This window comes from Fibroporia radiculosa, assembly GCF_000313525.1.
Source record: "Fibroporia radiculosa TFFH 294 genomic supercontigs, scaffold397, whole genome shotgun sequence".
In the NCBI taxonomy this organism is placed as follows: domain Eukaryota; kingdom Fungi; phylum Basidiomycota; class Agaricomycetes; order Polyporales; family Fibroporiaceae; genus Fibroporia; species Fibroporia radiculosa.
Genome location: NW_012133201.1, coordinates 67,570 through 87,456, shown reverse-complemented (window position 1 = coordinate 87,456; position 19,887 = coordinate 67,570). Strand labels below are relative to the sequence as shown.

General features: G+C 51.9%; 6 protein-coding genes across 6 annotated transcripts; 4 read left to right on the top strand and 2 right to left on the bottom strand.

Moving 5' to 3' along the window:
* Nucleotides 1-2,543: 2,543 nt before the first annotated feature.
* On the top strand, nucleotides 2,544-3,688 carry FIBRA_00892 (uncharacterized protein; the record flags this gene model as incomplete). The annotated part of the gene is made up of 4 exons (XM_012322778.1): nucleotides 2,544-2,725; nucleotides 2,777-2,902; nucleotides 2,962-3,024; nucleotides 3,079-3,688. 4 exons carry the CDS (start codon nucleotides 2,544-2,546, stop codon nucleotides 3,686-3,688), a joined length of 981 nt encoding a protein of 326 aa, XP_012178168.1.
* A 700-nt stretch (nucleotides 3,689-4,388) lies between these two features.
* On the bottom strand, nucleotides 4,389-5,390 carry FIBRA_00891 (uncharacterized protein; the record flags this gene model as incomplete). The annotated part of the gene is made up of 4 exons (XM_012322777.1): nucleotides 4,389-4,570; nucleotides 4,643-4,884; nucleotides 4,944-5,252; nucleotides 5,302-5,390. 4 exons carry the CDS (start codon nucleotides 5,388-5,390, stop codon nucleotides 4,389-4,391), a joined length of 822 nt encoding a protein of 273 aa, XP_012178167.1.
* Nucleotides 5,391-5,576: 186 nt separating this feature from the next.
* Nucleotides 5,577-8,402, top strand: FIBRA_00890 (uncharacterized protein; the record flags this gene model as incomplete). The annotated part of the gene is made up of 16 exons (XM_012322776.1): nucleotides 5,577-5,750; nucleotides 5,851-5,992; nucleotides 6,103-6,222; nucleotides 6,273-6,383; nucleotides 6,448-6,896; nucleotides 6,947-7,020; nucleotides 7,083-7,173; nucleotides 7,225-7,371; nucleotides 7,426-7,518; nucleotides 7,572-7,653; nucleotides 7,706-7,712; nucleotides 7,776-7,784; nucleotides 7,842-7,855; nucleotides 7,913-8,056; nucleotides 8,111-8,159; nucleotides 8,213-8,402. 16 exons carry the CDS (start codon nucleotides 5,577-5,579, stop codon nucleotides 8,400-8,402), a joined length of 1,896 nt encoding a protein of 631 aa, XP_012178166.1.
* Nucleotides 8,403-8,871: 469 nt separating this feature from the next.
* FIBRA_00889 (uncharacterized protein) lies at nucleotides 8,872-12,196 on the bottom strand (the record flags this gene model as incomplete). The annotated part of the gene is made up of 6 exons (XM_012322775.1): nucleotides 8,872-9,222; nucleotides 9,280-9,516; nucleotides 9,574-9,681; nucleotides 9,737-10,794; nucleotides 10,845-11,317; nucleotides 11,370-12,196. The coding sequence occupies 6 exons, from the start codon at nucleotides 12,194-12,196 to the stop codon at nucleotides 8,872-8,874; spliced, it is 3,054 nt and encodes a 1,017-aa protein (XP_012178165.1).
* Nucleotides 12,197-13,050: 854 nt separating this feature from the next.
* Nucleotides 13,051-15,181, top strand: FIBRA_00888 (uncharacterized protein; the record flags this gene model as incomplete). The annotated part of the gene is made up of 12 exons (XM_012322774.1): nucleotides 13,051-13,128; nucleotides 13,178-13,298; nucleotides 13,353-13,503; nucleotides 13,562-13,648; nucleotides 13,714-13,828; nucleotides 13,889-14,052; nucleotides 14,102-14,285; nucleotides 14,339-14,375; nucleotides 14,427-14,539; nucleotides 14,589-14,655; nucleotides 14,704-14,829; nucleotides 14,886-15,181. The coding sequence occupies 12 exons, from the start codon at nucleotides 13,051-13,053 to the stop codon at nucleotides 15,179-15,181; spliced, it is 1,539 nt and encodes a 512-aa protein (XP_012178164.1).
* Nucleotides 15,182-16,318: 1,137 nt separating this feature from the next.
* On the top strand, nucleotides 16,319-19,742 carry FIBRA_00887 (uncharacterized protein; the record flags this gene model as incomplete). Its single annotated transcript, XM_012322773.1, has 6 exons — nucleotides 16,319-17,220; nucleotides 17,274-17,752; nucleotides 17,809-18,851; nucleotides 18,909-19,016; nucleotides 19,074-19,310; nucleotides 19,365-19,742. 6 exons carry the CDS (start codon nucleotides 16,319-16,321, stop codon nucleotides 19,740-19,742), a joined length of 3,147 nt encoding a protein of 1,048 aa, XP_012178163.1.
* Between the last annotated feature and the right edge of the window lie 145 nt (nucleotides 19,743-19,887).

The window sequence follows — 19,887 nt, the reverse complement described above, 5'->3', positions numbered from 1 at the left end:
CCACGTCGACGACATGTCGACGCTGCGTTGTCCTGGATCTACTAGTTCCCGCGCGGAATGATATGCGGCTGACATCGAGGACATCGAGGACGTCCGTACCAAGAATCTACTGACATTCAAACCTCGTGAGGAACCTTACTCCAATGGCATAGTATATTAATACAAGCAGAACATCGAGTGCAAGGATGGTTCAAGGATGGATGCGCACCTCTTTGGGGAAGCTCCTCAGACACACGTTCCCTTGACGTCTCATTATCTTCAAAGACTCACATATTGTCCTGGATCAAGTGGGGACAGCTCTCGTGTTGAAGGCCAACGTCCCTTTTCCGAAGCTCCCGGAGAGGCAAGAATTGCCTGCACGTATTACGATCAGTTGTATCAATTCATGATTCCTGATGCCGGTATATGATATATATGCGTAACAACGGACTCGGTTTCAGGTGCATAGTAGGGCTTGGTGTTGGTGACTCTATGTACAAGTGCGCGTTTGGCGAGCTCGGGTAAGTATCTCCACTGGCAGGCGTTAGGCTCGCACATTGATGCGGTAAGCAGTCCAGAAAGAGTTTGGAATTGAACCCTTTGCTGCAGCCGTGGGCTAGTTGACTTACTAGTGCGACAGTTTTTTGGCACGGGCGTGGAATTTTGGATTGGTCCGCCAGTCACTTGTCGTTGGCGTTTTGGCGCGTACCAGAGATGAAATGGGCTCACGAGTGCCAGGACGGTTCTCAGCAACTTGAACGATCCTAGGACAGGCTGAAGCATTCCATGAGGCTGTCAGCACAACGCCACCTGTAAGGCTGCATGGGCGTCCGAAACATTTGCCTCCGCGGCCAGCCGGAGCGCGAAATAAGACTTGTGTGTCCAGTGGTTTGAATTGGTGAGGCGGTGCCAGTGGCAGCTACGCGCACCCATATCGATGAGACCCACACTTCCCTCCAGTTCAGAGGGCTCAAGTCACGTCGAGCGTGTTTCACCTGAGGCTCATTTCAGGTGATTTTCAGTATTTGATGTTTTGCAGCTCTCAATGATAATGTTTAAAATTCTTCACTAGCAGGCTTCAGAGTCTGCGAGCCCGAGACTACGGGGGCAGTAGTGATTACACTGTTCCAGACGACGCTTTGCGCGTGGCTTGGCGACCGCGGCCTATGGGGCGGGTTTGCTGCAAAGCAACCGTGACGATAAGCGTATCACATCTTGTACCATGTTAATGACTCTCCAAAAACCAAGACGCTCGGATTCTCTCGACTATGAGCTACTCTGGTGAGACACTGAGCTCCGAGAACATGTCGGAGCTGCTGGGACCCAGCAAGGCCATTCTGTAGCTAGAAATACCACACCTAACCACGCGCCAAAAGTCGAAGATTCACGGGAGGTTGGCGCCCACACGGTTGATTCTCGACAAATGAGCGGGCATCCGTGCGCCAAGATACGCGCAGGGCACGGATAGTGTTGGCGTTATCGAGTCATCGAGAAGGGTAGAGTGGCAAAAGCGGTATTCCTGTGAGTGCCTGCACTTAACGAGCTCGGCTCGGTACCTCAGGTGGTATTCTTGCTGATTGGTCCGGCAAGCACTTTTGAATGGGTTTGGACACTTTCTAACAGAACATCTTCAATGACGTTCTTCTCTCCGATGCTGGAACAACAGGCATGACCAGAAATAAGTACGGACAACGCGGAGCATAAGATTGTGCAATGCAGCCGGTGAATGAGCGCAGGCGGGGAAGACGAGAATCACGGAAGCAAACATGAAGGCTCTCGCCGCTTAGGCCAACTCTGCAACTTGCCCAGATTCTTCTGTATTCCAGGTGAGCCGGAGCGGGGATATTGATGGTGCACTTCCGTTGCACATCCGAATGCGTGACGAGCCGCTTCATGCGTTTGTGCTACTCTCCCTTGCACTATGTAGATCGTGAGCCAATGAACAACGTGTATCTGTGTAGATGATGTCGGTTTGCCTCTGTGGTCGAATAGCAGGGCGCCAATTACTAAGGATCCTCGGACTACGGGAGAGATCCCAGATGTTAGGCCTGAGGCACGGCGTATCAATACTACTCACCCGTGTGGACAGACATCGTCACTGTACAGTGGCCTATATGTGCTTCTGCGCAACAAGGCGGTCGTTGTTCCGGTGTCCTCCGGCTTCCCGTGGTACTGGGCCCAATTTTAAACAGCAGATTCGTCCTGTGCTCTGCTGGGACCCGAAAAGACTATTATATAACCTATAATCGGCAACCCATACCTACCCACACACCAGGATCCAGAAATTTGTCAATGGATGGAACCCACGTAGACGAGTTCCACCATGACCTCGAGAATGGTCAATTAATGTTAATTACAATTTGGTCCGAAGGCCAGTCGAGGAGGATTTTATGGGCCGCGATTCAGTGGTAAATCAATCGTGGTGCCTATGCGTGCTGGGGACCTAGCATCGTATAAATGAAGAGCGTGCCAGAACAGCCCAAAGTCTTCAGCTCAGCTACTTTCACCGCAACCGAGGGAAACCGGACTCCCCAACCATATCACAGATTCTCCATTCACCGGTAATGCATCCGCAACGTATTTCCCCGGAAACATATCTATCGCTGCGGCCCTCATTCCCGCCTCGGTACGACGAAGGATGGCAGCCTCGAACACCAGGATATTTTATGCCACCATACGCGCCATTAGCCGCGCACAGTAGCTATGTCGGTACAGCTGCGGTCGAAATGAGGGAGAGAAAGGCAGTGTGAGTATTCTGCGTTTTACTTTTACTTCCCATTGACACGATTTTCTTCAGTTCTAAACCACTGAATGACTGTCTGCAATTTAGCAACCCTGACATGTCTCTCAATCCGAACTCACATCGGCACGGTAGATTTTGCGACATCAGTCTTGGAAACGAGACTACCTTCTCGACATCCAGGTAAGTCGGCGTCCGCCACTGCACCGAGCCATTCTAATGAGGCTCGGCTCCATTGGCAGTCCTCGGGCACTTAGGCCCGAATTTTCCATGCTTCCGCGCGCGCATATTGCTAGTGGAAGCGCGTACGTGAAATTCGCTGAAAATACCATGAGCAATATAATCTGACCCTTATGCAGCTTGACAGGACGACTGTACGACTCAATGCCGTCGGCAGGTTTTTCAGGGCGTACATCGGATAACGAGGCATACCCTGCACCCTGGCGGAACCGAGGATCAGCCGCGAGTCTTGGTGACAATGTCGGCACGGAACCAGATTTCGCTATACTGCAACGGGGCGTTACAGAGCTACCGCTGCCACGCACGTCCGACGCCACCGCTAGATTCGGTCAATTTCCCGCCAATTGGGAACCGGTGCTTCCGCGCACCACCTCTGTCCCCCCTGCAGAGAGCATGTGTCTCTGGCAGGGATGCCACATGCAACTTACTGATACCACCGTCGCGGGTGTGCAGCACCACCTCAATCAATACCACGCTGTTCCCAAGGTCGTTCGCAATTCCAAACATCACCGTAGCCAATGTTTGTGGATCGACGGCGCCGTGTGCAACGCAGAGCTCGACACTGCGGGGCTTGCGAAGCACGTTGCGGCGAAGCACCTCAAGAGCCTCCGAAAGAAGTGCTCGCAATGTCAAGTCGTAGTCGGGCGCCCGGATTCGCTCAGGCGTCATATCAAAGACCATTGTCGCATGCGTCTGCAGCCCGGCGCTGGCAGGGTCCCAACCGTATGACGCGCTACTGCCCCCGGCTTCCTGGATCAATCGTTGCGTCCCAGCGACCCTTGTTTGTCAGTTTTCAAAATCAAATAATCTCCCGACGCTCGCTTCGAAGTTGCTTTATGTAAAAGAATATTGCGCGTTAGTCCCGATCCTATCCTTCCATCCGCCGGCCGGAAGGTCGCCAGTCTAGGAGACTTATGTATGCGTGCAGTAACGGCCACGCTCGCGCTGCTCTTTATAGCACGTGTAGCCAGTAGCTCCTGTGAGCAGAGTAGATACTTCCTTCACCTTTCGCTCTTGCAGACTTCGAATATCCGTATCTGACCATGTAGCATATACTACCTTCAGCATCATGCGTATGATTTGCATATCATGAACTATTTAGCTCAGGCACCCTCATGACCTCGTTTATTCCGCATGTCCATTACTAGAATGCCCATGGTTAATATCAGATTATCCTCCTCGTCCTCAACTCAATTCCGTCCTCCTTGTTCGCTGCTTAGCTTGGCACACTGTAGAAGAATATTACCGGCTTGATGATGCCGCGCCATGTCAGCTAGTAGTGCTTCAGCGCCTGCATGTACACGTGCTCAATCTGACTGGCAATGTCGCAAGTCTTGCAGAACACACATGAGTGTCTTCATGACATATAGAGACTCAGGCCCTGACTAAACTACAGCTGTCTTCATACTCGCTTGCCTCTTTTCGCGCTCTAGTCCCTTTTCTTGCGATCTACCCTCTCTTCCTCCTCTTCACTTGCACGCGAGTCTTGATATGCCTTATCGCCGTTTGCCAGTGTATTCAACTCGTCGACATTTTGGGGCGGGAGTGCCTCTCCCGCTGGGTCCAATGTAACCCCACGGCCCCCTTCGCCCGACTTAACGGCCCACCAGCCTATGTAGAGATGCAAACAGCCCGGGGTGAGACAGCGGTCAGGGAAAATGACGAATGACATGCGCTACTCACCGAGGACGCTACCAAAGAACCACGCGCCGAGAAGGCTGGCCCATGTGCCGAGGAGGAGGAGGATGTGTACGAGCGGGACGAGCGGGGGGACTAGGAGTGCCATGAGGTCCTCGGGGTGGTAGAAATCCTCCTGCGAGGCGATCACGAAAAGCGGACGCGGGTCGGACGAGAGTGCGTCCGAGTCGCCTTCTTGGGCGGGAGGTGGGGAGGGCATGCGGCGAAGCTGGAGATGCGTGAAGAGACTACAGATGGGGCTGTAGGTAAGCGCATATATGCGTATAAACGGAGAAGAATGGCGTACCGAGCCTCGGCGGCAGGCAGGGGGCTGGTCCATATGTGGAACGCTTGCACGACCTCGACCCAGGCCTCCTCGCGCGCAGGATCCCAGCAGACGTTTTTAACGTGGACGATGAGACGGGGGGAGAGGACGCGATACCACTGGTAGATGCTGAGGATTGTCTCGCGCGAGTCGGCTGCGGCGGGGGTGGAGAAGGGGGCGAGGAGACGGGAGAAGGGCGGGTACGTGGGTGAGGTTGGGTGGGACGATGGGGTCGATGAGGGGGGGACTGTGCAGCAAGGGTGGCGGAAGGAGGCGTCGGGGGCGAAGTAGCTGAGGGGGCGGGTCACGGGGAGTCTGGGAGGGAGGGAGCGGGACATACCGGAGGATGGCGGCCTTCTGGATCTCGGCGTTGACTGCGGTGGTGAGTGTCAGGACGACGGCCTCGAGCTCGTGTGCAGGGTCCTCCATCGTCGTCGCCGCTGGCTGCACGACGTTACGGGCGCAGGGGCTGCAGCTGCAGCGATGAGCAGCGCGGGAAATGCCGCACGGCGTCGACGCGTTCATGACGTCACGCGAGCCATGACATCACCGCTCGCGGCTTCCGTTATCCCTCCGAGTCTCCCATTGCAACGCAGAGTCTCAACCATCTACAGCATGTCTGCCCTCGCCATCGAACGCGACACTGTCTCCTCCTTCTTGCACAACTCCCTCGCCGCTGCACGCTCCCTCGACTTCCCCACTCTCCTCTCCCCCATTCGCTTTTCGCTTTTCCTCCTCAACCTCCTGTACATCTATCTGCAGGCAGTCATCATCTTTTTCTTCAAACCTGTGAGTGAATTCATATATGCCGCTTGAATTTTCACCTCAACGTCACCTCTTCGTTTTACACCTGATCCTCATTTATCCAATGTCAATCCTTTTTGTTTAGCCATGCCCACCGCGAAATAGGCGCATCAAGTATCGTGGACGCGTCGCTGTCATCGGTGGTGGTCTTACTGGCGTCTCGAGCGCAGCACACGCAGCCTCGCATGGATTTGATGTCGTGTTGTACGAGAAAGATGATCGCATTGGTGAGCAAGAGTGATCTTTTTTAACCTTATTTGTCTTACAGCTCTTTCCGTCGCATCTTTGTCTATATATGCACTCTTATCGAAGTGGTTCTGACCGTTGCATTTACTAGGTGGTATTTGGGCACATGTCAATTCCACTTCCGGCTTGCAACTCAACTCGACGCTGTATCGCTTCCATCCTGCCGTACTCTGGTCGCGCGCCTTCCCGCAACGAGATGAAATCCTAGGAGGTGCATCGTATTCTTACCCAGACGTTTCGTAAATTAATCGCGCATATAAGAAATACGTAGGATCTGGAAGGAGTATGGGCTCGAGGAGCACACCCGTCTCGGAACCTCAGTTACATCTGTGCGACACGCCAGCCCGGACGAGCTCGACAACGTGTCTGAAGGTGGGAGTTCCTCCTATATGCGCACCATCTTGTTTACAAATATGTTTATGCTTGTTGCGCACAGGCGACTTGGACCCCCTTCGCCTTGGGCATGCTCGCTGGATTATAAATGGCGGCACGGATGGTGTGTTCGACGCGGTGATCGTGACAGTGGGAACGTGCGGTGAGCCTCAGTGGGTGAGATTTCCAGGAATGCCGGACATAGAAGAAATTAAGCGGCGCAAGGAAGAGAGTCAGAAGCAGGGAAGAGGTGAGGGACGCTCTGATGAGAAGCCGCAGGTGGACCGAAACAGTGACGACGATCACACGAGCGAGAGCAGCCAGGAGGACCATAAGGAAGGCGAGGAGGAGACGTTCTCAGGCATCGTCCTGCATTCGTCTGAGCTGGACGATGCAGCGTTGGATGGGAAGCGTGTTCTCGTAATTGGAAGCGGCGCCAGTGGTGTTGAGGCGGTCGAGACAGCACTTGCGCGAGGTGCGCAGGGGTGTGTCATCGTCGCGCGCGATGACAAGGTACTATTCCTCCATACTCAATCACATCTCTATCTTGACATCTCCTGTAGTGGATTATACCGCGTAATATGATCGTGGACACGCTAATCTCAGCCCAGCCGTTCGGACGGGAGATGCCGCTCAGGTTTGTTTTTTAGTCTCTGAAATTGGGTGTACTGACGCCGATTGGATCCTGGGCCCTGGCAGCTTCTTGTGGGAAAAGATCGTCACGCTGTGGAACTATCGTGGCCTAGAGGAGCTCACTCCTGCGCGCCTGGGGTTGTTTGAGGGCACTCCGGTACGTCTCGCGAGGTTTTGTCTGGCGCAGAGACTGAGGGCTGGGATCTAGGTTGTGAATGATGAATTTTTGAATCATGTCCGAGTGGGGCGTTGCCAGTATATTCGAGGAGACACCCAAGGGCTTACCCATGGAGGAGTGAAAGTTGCCGTACGAGGACGGATGAGTCGACCTGGAGACAAAGGCGATGAAAGAGAAGTGCGTTTGCATATCTCTCGCGTGAGTATTAAAGTTTTGACTATATGCGCATAGTTCCCTGCAGATATTGTCGTTCTCGCAACGGGTTTCAAGAAGCCGAAAGTCGATTTTTTGGAAGAGGAGTACTTGTTCCCGGAGGGTTATGATGTGCGCGCAAATCTTGCTCGATCTGATGGACACATCGCTGAATTTGTGCGTAGCGACCAAATTTATACTTGCAGAACTTCGCCACGGAGGACTGGTCCGTGTTGATGACCAACTCGTCGTACATCAACGCGATCGGTGAGTACGGGAACATCTGCAATGGCGCGTGTACTGATCGTTTTATATCCAGGGACTGTGTGAGTGTGATCTTCTGTGCTCCTTGATTACAACACTTATTGTTTGGTCCGTTCTCGTGTTAGCGGACATTTGTGAGTCATCTTACTCCGACGTGAAAAGCACCCTGCTGATCGTCGCGGTCTCGTTAGTCATATTGGTATTTGTACGTCGTCGGTCGTGCTTTTACACGTAGACGGTCATGGATTTATCTCTGTCTCAGATACGCGGATCCTTCTCACGTTCCTTATGGACAAAAATGCGCGTCCACTGCCGAAGGACATGAAGCTGTGGGTGGACGTGCTCCGCTTCGTGAAGCGCGGCGCACGCGGAGGTGCCCTTGGATTCTTCACGTACATGGAGCTCAGTGCGTGTATTACCGCCTAATACTGCTTAGCTTTTGACGAATTTTCTCGTGCAGCCATCTGGCTGTTGTTGTTCCATATCCTCCGACTGGACAGGGTCAAGTGGTACGTGCTCGCCGTATGCCCTGCTATCGGCTCATCTGACGGGCGTCGTTTAGGTTGTTCTTTATCATGCAGGGGTGGGGTGTACTCCCTGAAGTCGAAGGAGGCGGCACCGAGACTCTGACGAATAAAGTTGCACATGCGGCCAATGGGTATAGCGATCTTGCAGATGGAAGTGGTAGCACAGCCGATTCCCCTCCAATCTCAGGCGTGGGAAGTGTGAATGAGTGGGTGAAGGGGGAGTAGCAGATCCGTGTCAAGAGGTAAAATTTGGTAGCAGAAGGATTATTCCATAGTGTATGATGATATATGTACAATGTATTGTAATTTCGATGTAAAGGTGCGCAAATCCTGTGTCTGGATCTTGGCTATCGAATCCCATGTATGCAAGCTTTTGAAACATCGATTGGCAGTCAATGCATAGTCTTCTCTGATCATGGGGCGAGAATAGCGGAGGAAGATCATATGCGACGCGCGACTATATACGCTCATGGGGAGATGCAGGAATCAATGACGTCCCACGTCTGGACAGGTCCTGCGCAGGATGCGTCGAGGAAAGCGAGCCGAACTCAGCGTAAGCCACAGTAGGCTACCGCCATCTACATTTAATTCGCCAGGAAAATATTGACGTCAATACAACAACATATATATTGTACATACTACACACTCAGAGTTCAGAATCACAAGCATCATCCTGGACTCTCACGCTGCGTCCTCAGATGTAGAACATGCTGTTCCTCAGATTCGGATGAAGCCCATTGCCCCACAGGCGCATTGCCTCCTGATACACACGCTCCCTCTCTTCGTCCTCAGAAAGCCGGGTCGACCCGCGCGACGACCGTTCGTCGCTCAGATTGAGCAAGGTATTGAGATAGAACCGTGCGCGCTCGCACGCAAGGTCCGCGTAGTAGGCCGGCGGGACGAGGCTGACGGCCTTCGTGGCGCGAGCGTAGAGATAGCTTGTGGTGTGCGTTCCTTGCTGTAGGGTGTCCGCGTCGAAGTGGAAGTCATCATACGCGACAAAATAGTGCGTGGGGCGGACGTGGCCTTGGAGCCCTTGGTGCGCCTAGTGGAGGGCGCAACGGGTAAGCTAGAGGAGAGGCACATAATATTGAGCACGTACTTGCAGATAATAGTCAAAATGATATATATCCGTCAAGCCTTTATCTTGCACCGTGCCCGGATAAGTATTGCCATTCTTCGTCATCTCCTTGTCTTTGGTCGGGTTGAAGCGGGCATGGTGACGCTTCCCGCAGACGACGATTGTCAATTTGGGTGTGTATGGTTTGTTCGGCGAGATTCTCCTGAACGCGTCGCGAATTCGTGGGAGCTCTTCCTCATTGACCATCTTGTACTGACCCTGCAAACGGAATGTGAGCAAGGCGAAGAGGGTAGGTCCTTGGACACGGATACATACATCAGACACACCATCCCGGAAGATGATTATGCGATCAGGAAGCCGTTTGTTCGCCTTCTGATATGCGTCCAGCCGTTCTAGCATCATCTCCGCAAGTCCTTCAACCATCTTCATGCAGAAGGGGAGATAAGCGACACAGACACTACGAGATCGATCTACATACCTCCTTAGCTTCCTTGTTCCAGTCTGCCTTTTGAGGCCTCAGACTCGCGGGGAATTGCGCAAAGTTGTCGTCGACGCTAGCCACAACCGCCGCGATGGAAGGAGTCCCCTTCGCACTGGCAAAGCCCGGGTGCGTCACGTCAATGCCGACAAGCATCGTCTTCATCTTCTTGAGCCAGCTGGAGGAATTCGCGTCAAGCAGGTGGTTGATGCCTCCGAGTTTCATGTTGACTTTCAACGCGACGTTCGAAAAATACTGGTCCTGCTTCTGTCCATCCCCGCGCGCCTTGTTCAAGAGCATATGTACCGTGTGGATACCCATGATAACGTCCCCGAGACGCTTGATACCTGGGTAGATGAAGTTGTCAACGCCAGAGAGGAGAACGAGCACGAAGCTCGGCTTTGGTTTCCCGTCAAAATTCTGCCTCAGCGTCTGCTCGATCTTGTCAAGAGCGTTCTTCCTCCCAGGGTCCTGCGTGACCCGCGGTAGCGGAGGAGTCTGCATGATCTTCGACGGCACATTCGGGACCGTCATGCCGCTCGAGCGGCACTTGTTCGCAAACGTTTGTAAAAAGAGCATCAACGCCTGGTCGTTCACTCCTGTAAACTCGCTCCGTCCGCCGTCTTGCACAAGCAGAACAGCCCAGTTCGTCATGTTCCCGCCCTTGGAAAACTTGACGTTCAGAATATTCCAGCCCCCGTCCCTGACATTTGGACTGCCTTGTCCGTAAGTGACGCTCGGTGGCGGCAGAACGCGAGCAGGGATGACGGTCATGTTAGACTCTACGGTGATGCCGAACCCGTCCAGAACGCCATGCGCCCCGTCGGCGCGCAGCCCCAAATCCACGAGACCTTGGTCGCGAATGGCGGCGGCGTTTACATGCGGGGGATTGCATGCATATTTGATCATAGCCGCCGTTTCATTGGGGCTTAGTTTCCCGCGATATGCTTGCCCGGGGAAAATCTCGCAAAGTTCTGCAGGGACAAAGTTCGGCTTTTGCCTGGTACCGAGATTCACGCACGGCAGGTCGTGGGCATGCCTCAGCGTTTTCCCATATTCTAGGAAGAGTCAGTGCCATCACCATGATAACACTGGCGAGAAAACGTACTACGCTTGAAGTAATCCTCCACGGTGACCTTTCCACCAAGTTCGGGGCAATCGAATGATATCTGGCGCGCAGTTTGGCGTGAGACTTGGAAAATTGGCCTTTTCCGGATGTATCCCAGGTGGGTTGTGGCCACTTTCAGCCTGTCCGCGAACGAGGAAGGCATACCTCCAGAGGATTGGCGCTGGAATTCGAGCATTGCATCGGCGAGGTTGCCTGGGGTGTAGAATGCGGTCATGCAAACGTTCACGTTCACCACTAATTGCTTGTACAAGGGGCGCACGGACATAAAGAATCCACGCCAAGCCTCCACTCCAAGACTGAGGACCAAGGGCTGGGTAGATCCACGGAAGAAGTACCTATTCCTTCCAACGCGTATGCCCGTATTGGACGCATGCTGTTGTAATATCAGATTCATTGCTGAGAGCAGGGGCTGAATATCAGAGTCCATGTGATCGAGACTCGCGTTCATATATCTGAATATGATATTTGAACAACAGTCATCATATAAGAGAATTTGAGACTTACTGATCCAGCTGGCCTACGTCAAGCTCCCTCACCAACTTGAATTCTACAGTGAAAACCAGCGCGTTCTCCTGAGGAGCGTCCTCTCCTTCCTCGATGTACTGCAGTTCGATTGAAAGCGGCTGTGGCAATCTCTGCGCGGAGATGAGCCGCTGGCTGCGATCATGTGCGATATGGCCAACGTAGGGCGCATACAGTGGGTTGCGCTCCAAGATCTGGAATATTCGCGCCTTTCGATCCGTGCGCACCTGGGCCGTCGGGGATATCGTCACGTCGTAGTCATAGATGGCCTTCTTGCTGACCTTGACGGCAAAAAAATTTGCCCTCAGGGCCAGCGGCCGACCCAGCGTCCCAAAGCCCGGACGAAGTGGCATCTCGTTGCGCACAGGCAGACGCTTGAAACCGCTCACAGCTTGTTCGATGGTCGCTAGCCGCGCGTCAGTCGTTGCTGGGCGGTTCCCTTCAAATACTTGCGGGGGGCCGCCTCCACGCCCGCCTCCGCCGCCCCGAGGGTATCCGCCTCCACCTCCCCCACGACCTCCCCCACCGGGAGGACCCTCACCGCGGGGAGGTTGTCCTTGCGCAAAACCTGAAGGGCCACCCCCTCTACCAGCGCCGTATCCCATTCCGGAGGATGCGGTGGAGACTGCAGGACTGATCCTCGGTGCTGCGGCCCCTCCACCGCGGCCTCCGGCAGGGCTGCCTCGTCCTCCAGCAGGGCTACCTCGTCCCCCAGCAGGACTACCCCGTCCACCGACAGGGCTAGCGCCTCTGCCGCGAGGAGCACCGCCACCTCTACCACGACCGCCTCTCTGGGGATTTCCACTCATGGGTAGAATCAGTTAATACTGTGAAGATGGAAACAAGAAATAGATTAGAGGTAGGAGGTGAAAGGGGAAAGGGGAAAAACTAGACTGTTGCCAATGGATGGTTAAGAATGTCTTACTTCGCGTGTTGAAATGGGATTGAAAGTGATTATATGTAGGGCTCGAGCTGAGCAAATGGGGGGATCAAACAAGGCGCACACTTGGAAGTTGACTGGGAAACGAGAGCTTATAACAAAATATAGGCGCTGTGATGGCGGTGCACGGATAATACCCTGGGAACGCGGAAGCCCTGCAGGATCAACTTGGCCAGATGACAGTCGTGTCCAAAGACGTCTCAACAAGTGCCGACTAGCCAATCAATAAATACAACAGGTCGCTACCTGGTGCCGAAATAACAAAAGAGTCACCATGCATCAACTCCACGGGCCCGGCTGCCTAGATTCGCCGAATGCGCAGCGTCCGTTCGAAAACGTGCAAAGATGCAGAGCCTTCCTTGCAGGCTGTTGAGGAGAACGAAATGGCAAATTGAAATCGGTGCCCACGGTATTGCCGATGTATACGGCGCGGCCCACAGGGTAAATTTGCCTTAGTGCTTTGCGACTCAAAGAAGGGCTGAAGCTGAAGCCCCTCGGCTCTCCGAACTGAACAGTACGATTTCGCTGGCCTCGTACCCTGACGTGTCGGAGACACTCGCGCGACTCAGTGCGACTTTAGCGCGAGTTTCTACGACTCTACGCGACGCGGCGTTTGCACTGAGCCGGTTCCAGATGAATCTGCAGCTAACCACCTCTGTATGTGTCCCTCTCATATTGCTCTAATAGACTTGTCCATGAATTCGTTCCCTATTGCTTGGCATTATGTGGTCCACCGTCTCCCTGGCAGTCGCAACTGTATTTCTATCGTCTCTCGCCTTGAATTATCATGCTAGATTGAAGGTATGTCGTGTTCAGATGTATTCTATCACCTTACATTGCTGATTGTTAGGCCGTTGGTCATCTACCTGGTTTTCGCGCCGCGTTTGGCTCCTTCTCCCTTTTTGGAGCCATACTCCCGACTTCCTGGTTCAATCCTGGTCTGAACTGGCAGTGGTTGTGGAGGAAATCAGGTAGATGAGTAATGGTCACACTGTTTGAGTTTGAACACTCATTTTGCCGCTTAGTGTATCGTTATTATGGCTCTCGAACCATCTCTTCTGTACCATTCCTTTCAGGCGAACCCTTGATTATTACCGGCTCTCATGAGGTTGCAGAGCATGTTCTCAGTGCACCATCCGGCTATTGGAAGGCTCCTGACTCAACTGCTGCGTTAATGTCAGTCGACATTGTCTCGAGTCTTCACAGATTTTTAGATGCTAAAGTGCTATGTCAGGCTCTGGGGTGACAACGTCATTTCGTCTAACTACGATGCCTACAAGCGCCATCGCAGGATAGTTGGGCCCGCATTTACTGGCACGACGTTCGTCGCTATCTCGTTTCTGCCATGTCTTTTGTGCTGAGTGTCTGCTAATGTTGATCTGTTAGGTATGCTCTTGTTGCTCGTGAGACGGTGAAACTTTACCATGAGATGGTCGAAGGAGAGAAGTGGGATCAGTTAACGGAGGTCTGTGTGCCCGCAATCAACATTTTTATGGCAAAGGTATGCGCGCGTTGAACAACATTTTTGGATTCAGGAATGATGACCAACGAATTGATTTAGTTTGCACTGGGAATTATCACACGCTGTGGTTTCGGACTCCCTTTTCCATGGATGAGAGACGAGACGCACGAAATGTCCTTCGGTGAAGCGCTGGCTATAGTTTCAGAACGGAACATTGTACGTTTGGCCACGCCTCGTTGGGCGTATAAACTTCCGATTCAAAAGTAAGTAGCGAGAGTGATGAAGAATTATAGCTGATCTCACTATCGACAGGCTACGTGAAGTTGAAGAAGCTTATCTAAGGCTTTCAAACTTCATGAATGAGTTTGCTCGTGCGCGCAAAGACGAGCTGTCGTCAACGACTGAAGAGGTTCACCTAAGGGAGCACGACCTCTTCACTCGACTTGTCATGGCTAGTCAGGCGGAAGGCCGAAAGGGACTAGATGACAGTGAACTTGTACGCTTGTTGAAATAGTTTACTCCCAAATATTCACTCACTACTGTTGTTAGATTGGCGACATTTTTGCATTCATGTTTGCGGGTCATGGTGAGTCAATCCTATGAGACAGTCAGTGTATTTTAATGACATGTGGCGCAGAGACTACAGCTCATGTAATGTCCGCCACGGTAGCGCTGCTCGCTCTCCACGAGGACGAACAATTGAAGGTACTGGAACAAATTCGTGAGCTGCTGCCTGGTAATAGAGATCCCGTGAGTACTAGTTCGCTGCAATATAACTGATCCTCTAAAAATGCACTAGGCATTTGAAGACTTCGAAAAACTCGATAAGGTTATGGCCTGTTTTGAAGAAGCCGCAAGGATGTTCCGTAAGTGCAATTCGAAATCGACACAACTTGAGTTGACTGGTTTTACAGCTGCGGGATCTATTGTCACTCGCGATACCACGCAAACTATTACACTGAAACTCTCTGCACAAAACGGTGACCGAACACTTGTACTTCCTCCCGGAGTGAGGATCATGATCGATATGGTTGGTGTTCGTGAGTATGAATCTGAATCTTATTGCGTAGAGTCAGGAAATCACCTGCTGATCCAGATTATGATCCTGCAATATTTCCTGATCCGGAGCAATTCAAACCGTCACGTTGGTATGGTATACCGGAAAGCGATCTTACGTTTTTTGGGTGGGGGCCCCGCGCATGTCTTGGCAGAAAGTTCGCTATGATGGAAGCTATATGTTTGCTCACGATGCTCGTGCGCGACTGGAACCTCAGCCCTCTCTTGGAAGCTGGTGATACGAAGGACAAGTGGAGAGAGCGGGTATTACAAGGTAGCCTGGTTGGTCTCGGCTTCGGGATTCGTTCAGCTCCAATACGTCTTACAAGAAGGTGAAGATAGTTGCCATCGGGTTCAGCCTTACGCGGGACACAAGCATGTCACGCTGTGTATGGATTATATTAGAAGCATTTTTGACTACATATAAATGAAAATCCCATCAGAACCATTTTCTTCAGTGCTTTCATTTAATGTTTTGCATCTTCTGTGATTTGGCTCAGGCCGACTGAGTCGTCACGTGGATAATTTCCGCGCACAAGTATCTTCGGCCAGAGTAATTCTCTCAAAAGTTTCTCGCCACGAAATCTGCGACTTTTCTGTCTCTCTACAGTCCTTGGATAGCTCTCCATCAAGGTATCTTAGTATATTGCAGAGTGTAGTGAAGCTACTTGTTTCAATAGGGTAGAAACGAGCATGGTTTTCATGCTCGTTTCCATGCTAATGAACTTCCCAGCTTTATGCAGAATCTTAGATAGTATATCGCTCAGCCTCCAGCTTGTCCAAATCATGCTTAATCGGAGCGAGACATCCGCGGAAAATTGATAACTCTTACTCAGAGCTTTCTTCTGTTGCTTTAGAAATCATCGAAGTATCATCGTCACCATCACCATCATCGTGCTCGTATGCTACGACTAGAGCGAGCCGATAGCACGACTATAACGCAACCGTTGAGCGCTGAGCTGTTCCGAGTGACTCGTACTTGATGCATGTCATTTCTGATTCAAATTTGGTATGCGTCTAATATTTTGTAAGCTTTCTGAGCAGCAGCACAATATGGCCTGATTGACTTCAGAACCTGACCGCAGGCTCCTGCGATGGCCAATCCCTATCCAAAAACGGCACCGGCCTGCACATTCGAGAATATCCCGCACTCGGCATCCCGCATAGTTTTGCGATGTCTCGAATTCCTGTGCATCGCTCGCGGGCACACAGTTGAGATATTCGTATATGAACATTGGTACGATTTGCTTCCCTTCATGCAATACATTTGTCTTAGGATGTTTGATTCACTAATCTCCTTGGCTTGAAAGAAATTCAAAATCCCGTATCACGTGTATGACTCAAAACAAAGTTACGGTTCGTTCAGTCAACGATGTGTCCCGTCCATAACTACCCCGCTGCGCAACAGGATTCGCCTATATCTTTTCTACCATTGCGATAGCTGAAACATCTTAGCGCAGAATAGCTTAGATAATGAGCACCTGCGATTCCAACCGAGGCCGTTCTACGAACAGAGGTCCGAACGCTGGAAGAGAGGGGAGCAGTCGAGGTGGCTCAACGCCCAGCTCGGCGCGAAGTATAAGCGGGGAAGGAGGAGGTTGGTTGATTCATTCCGAAGGTAGTCATCAAGGACAGCAACAGACACCGACGCCTGATCGTACAACTGGAGCTGGTTTCGCTAGTTCCTCATTCTCAGTTTCTGGCTTCAACGGAGGGTCCATTGGTAGAGGTAGTGGTATGCGTGGTAAAAGTGCCGGGTCACGTACCCACCAGAAATTCTTCGAGCCATCTACTCCGTCTAGTTCTATACCCTCTGTAGTGCCACCTGGATTCGCTAGAAGGGGAAACAGGGGCAGAGGACACACCGATGGAGGCCCACATGCCAGGGGGAGACGAGGTTCGCAGTTCGGACCCCCTCCCGCTGAAATATTTTCCGCCAGCACCCCCGCGACTGTGGATCTCACAGTAGACACCTCGGAGGACCTGGTTTTGTCTTTTCAGAAGCTCCAAATTCGCGACATCATGCCACTCCGCCCAGGTTTTGGTGAGACTGGCAAACCGCAGGTTCTCCGCGCCAACTTCTTTGCCATCAAAGTCACGAAATCAGCCTATTACGACTATCGCATATCCTTCGACCCCGAACTACGTGAGAAGGGCCAGTGCCTTTTAGATCGCAAAGCCCATGTCTTTCGACTGCTTGAGGCCAACGAGAAATTTATTGGAATCAGGGCCCATGTAGCCCACGACAGAAGTGGAAGGTTGGTGTCAGCTATCAAGCTTGATCAACCTTTACAGTTTCAGCTCCAAGATAATGGCAAAACTGTCCTCGTTCACGTTGAATTCACTAATGAGCTAAACATGAATACATTAACAGAGTGCGTAGTTTCGACGAGTTCTCTTAACGTTACTAACATGTCCGCGGCTGCAGGTATATGGATGGCGACCTCAAAGAAGGAAGCAGCGAAATAAAACATATGATATCAGCGCTCGACCTAGTAATGCGGCAACATGCTGTGAAAGCCGGCTGCGCAGTTGGCAGCAGTCGCTACTTTTTTCCTCATTCGCCTCGACTCATACCTGAAAATTTGGCTCTCGGTGTGGATGCTTGGAAGGGATTCTTCATGTCGGTCCGCCCGATGTACAAGCAGCTCGTGGTCAACGTCAACGGGTGCATGAGTGCCTTTTACTATCCAGGAAACATGGCCAATGCTCTGCAATGCTTTGAGCAGCGAACGTCCGGAGGGATGTCCAAGGAATTTGTAGGCCATCTCAAGGTCTCCATGGACTATCTGGGATATACAAGAAAGAAGAAAGTTTTCCGCATAGGCAACAATTCGGCGAGCCGTACGAGGATTAACTGCTCGGAGTTTGGTAAATCCATGACTGTTCAAGAGTACTTTTCTCAAAGTGCGCGCTCTTCTCTTCGTTGCGCTTTCCTCTTGCACTGATTCACTCGGGCATAGAGTACGGCATTGAGCTGACGTTTCCCGATAATGTCCCTGTCATCGATATTGGAAAGGAAGATGAGCCACAGTTCGTGCCTGCCGAGCTATGTTGGATCTTCCCCGGACATCCTTACGGAAAGCTAGACAGTCAAGGAACAAAAAAAATGATCAAACTTGCCTGCAAACCACCCGCGACGAATGCGATAAATATCTGCGACAACGGCTTTCCTGCCCTGGGATTTAACCCACCTGCGGGGCACCTGGGTGCATTCGGCATCACTGTAGATTCGAACATGATCACGATTCCTAGCCGTGTGCTGCCTCCTCCCCAAGTTATCTACAGCCAAGGATCCCTGAGCGTTCAGGGTGGAAGCTGGAACTTGATGAGCCACACCTTCCAAGATCCTGCGCGCGTCATGAGTTGGGCGGTATTGTTGGTCATGGATGGCGGGGGCGACGAGTTCGGTGGCGCAGATGACCCCGAGCTGAATCCGTTCCTCAACCAATTCGCTAGGAGTTGCAAAGCGGTGGGAATGGATTTTCCGGCGCAGCCTTCTGTGATCATGAAGACACCGACATTATCTTCCAACAATGACCGATCCCGGAAGAACGCCATCGATCAGATTCAGGAAACCTTCGAGTCCCATTTATGCCTCGGTAACGGCGACGAGAAGCCGAGCTTCGTTCTTGTGCTTCTATCGAAGCCAGATAGTGTCATATACTCGGGCATCAAGAGGCTCTGCGACATGGTTCTCGGCATCCATACAGTCTGCATGCTACTGAGCACCGCGCGCAGGGCATCGCGGCCGGAACAATACTGCGCCAATGTTGCTCTGAAAGTCAACACTAAGCTGGGTGGAGTGACCCATGTCGTTCCCATGAAATGGCTCACCGACATGAAGACGATGCTGGTCGGAATTGATGTGACGCACCCAGGACCTGCTAGTGTGAGGGGCTCGCCGTCGATTGCGGCGGTGGTGGCTAGCGTTGATGACCAGTTTTTCCATTACCCCGCTAGTTTGTCATTACAGAAACCTGACCGGAACAAGGAATCTAAAGAGGTCGGTCGAGATTCAGATCAAAGAAAAAATATATTTTTACCTAAATTCCCTCACTAGATGGTTACGGACTTGTCGTTGATGTTAATCGAACGTCTGGAACTCTATAGGAGGAAGAACAGCTGCCTCCCCGAGCGCCTGCTCGTATATCGCGATGGTGTTTCAGAGGTAAGTGTGATCTCCGTTTCTTCAGCAGTACCCCTGATTTACAATTTTCTAATTCAGGGTCAATATGAATTGGTCATATCTGAAGAATTACCTCAGTTTGAACACGCATTCTCCAAGGTCTTGTCAAGTGGACGGTATCGTCCAAAATTGACTATCGTGGTTTGCGGAAAACGTCACCACGCTCGTTTCTACCCTACTAATTCTGAGGATGCCACAAAAAATGGCAACACTCTACCCGGGACTATTGTAGATAAGGGAATCACTGATATATACCACCATGACTACTATCTACAGGTAAGATATCATCTCACGCGACTTCAAGAGACATTGACTTATATCGAGCGACAGGCGCATGCAGGTTTGCAGGGTCAAGTCCGTCCGACACACTATTTCGTGGTGTACGACGACTACCATTACGATGCAGACACTCTCCAACAGGGCACTCATCAGGCGAGCTATCTCTACGCACGAGCGACGAAAGCGGTCAGCTTGGTGCCAGCTGCATATTATGCCGATCTCGCGTGCTACAGAGCTAGAGACTACCTGAGTGTGCTGATGAATTCGGGCGATGCGTCAGGAAAAGGGAAAGAGAAGCTGAAAGAGAAGGCGAAAAGAGGAAACGTAAATGCGTTCGAAGAAGAGAAGACACGCGTCTTCAACAAGGCGAAGGAGCTGTGGGGCGACGGCGTTCATGCGGATTTGCGAGACAGCATGTTTTATATCTAGGCGCGAGGACAGCAGGAGCTCAGAGAAGCGATCGTGTCGACGTATATATAATCAGCCTTCCCTTCTCGATACTATGATGTGATTAAAAGAGTGGTGTTACACATTTGGCTTCGAACTTCAAACACTCGAGTCATAAATTATTATT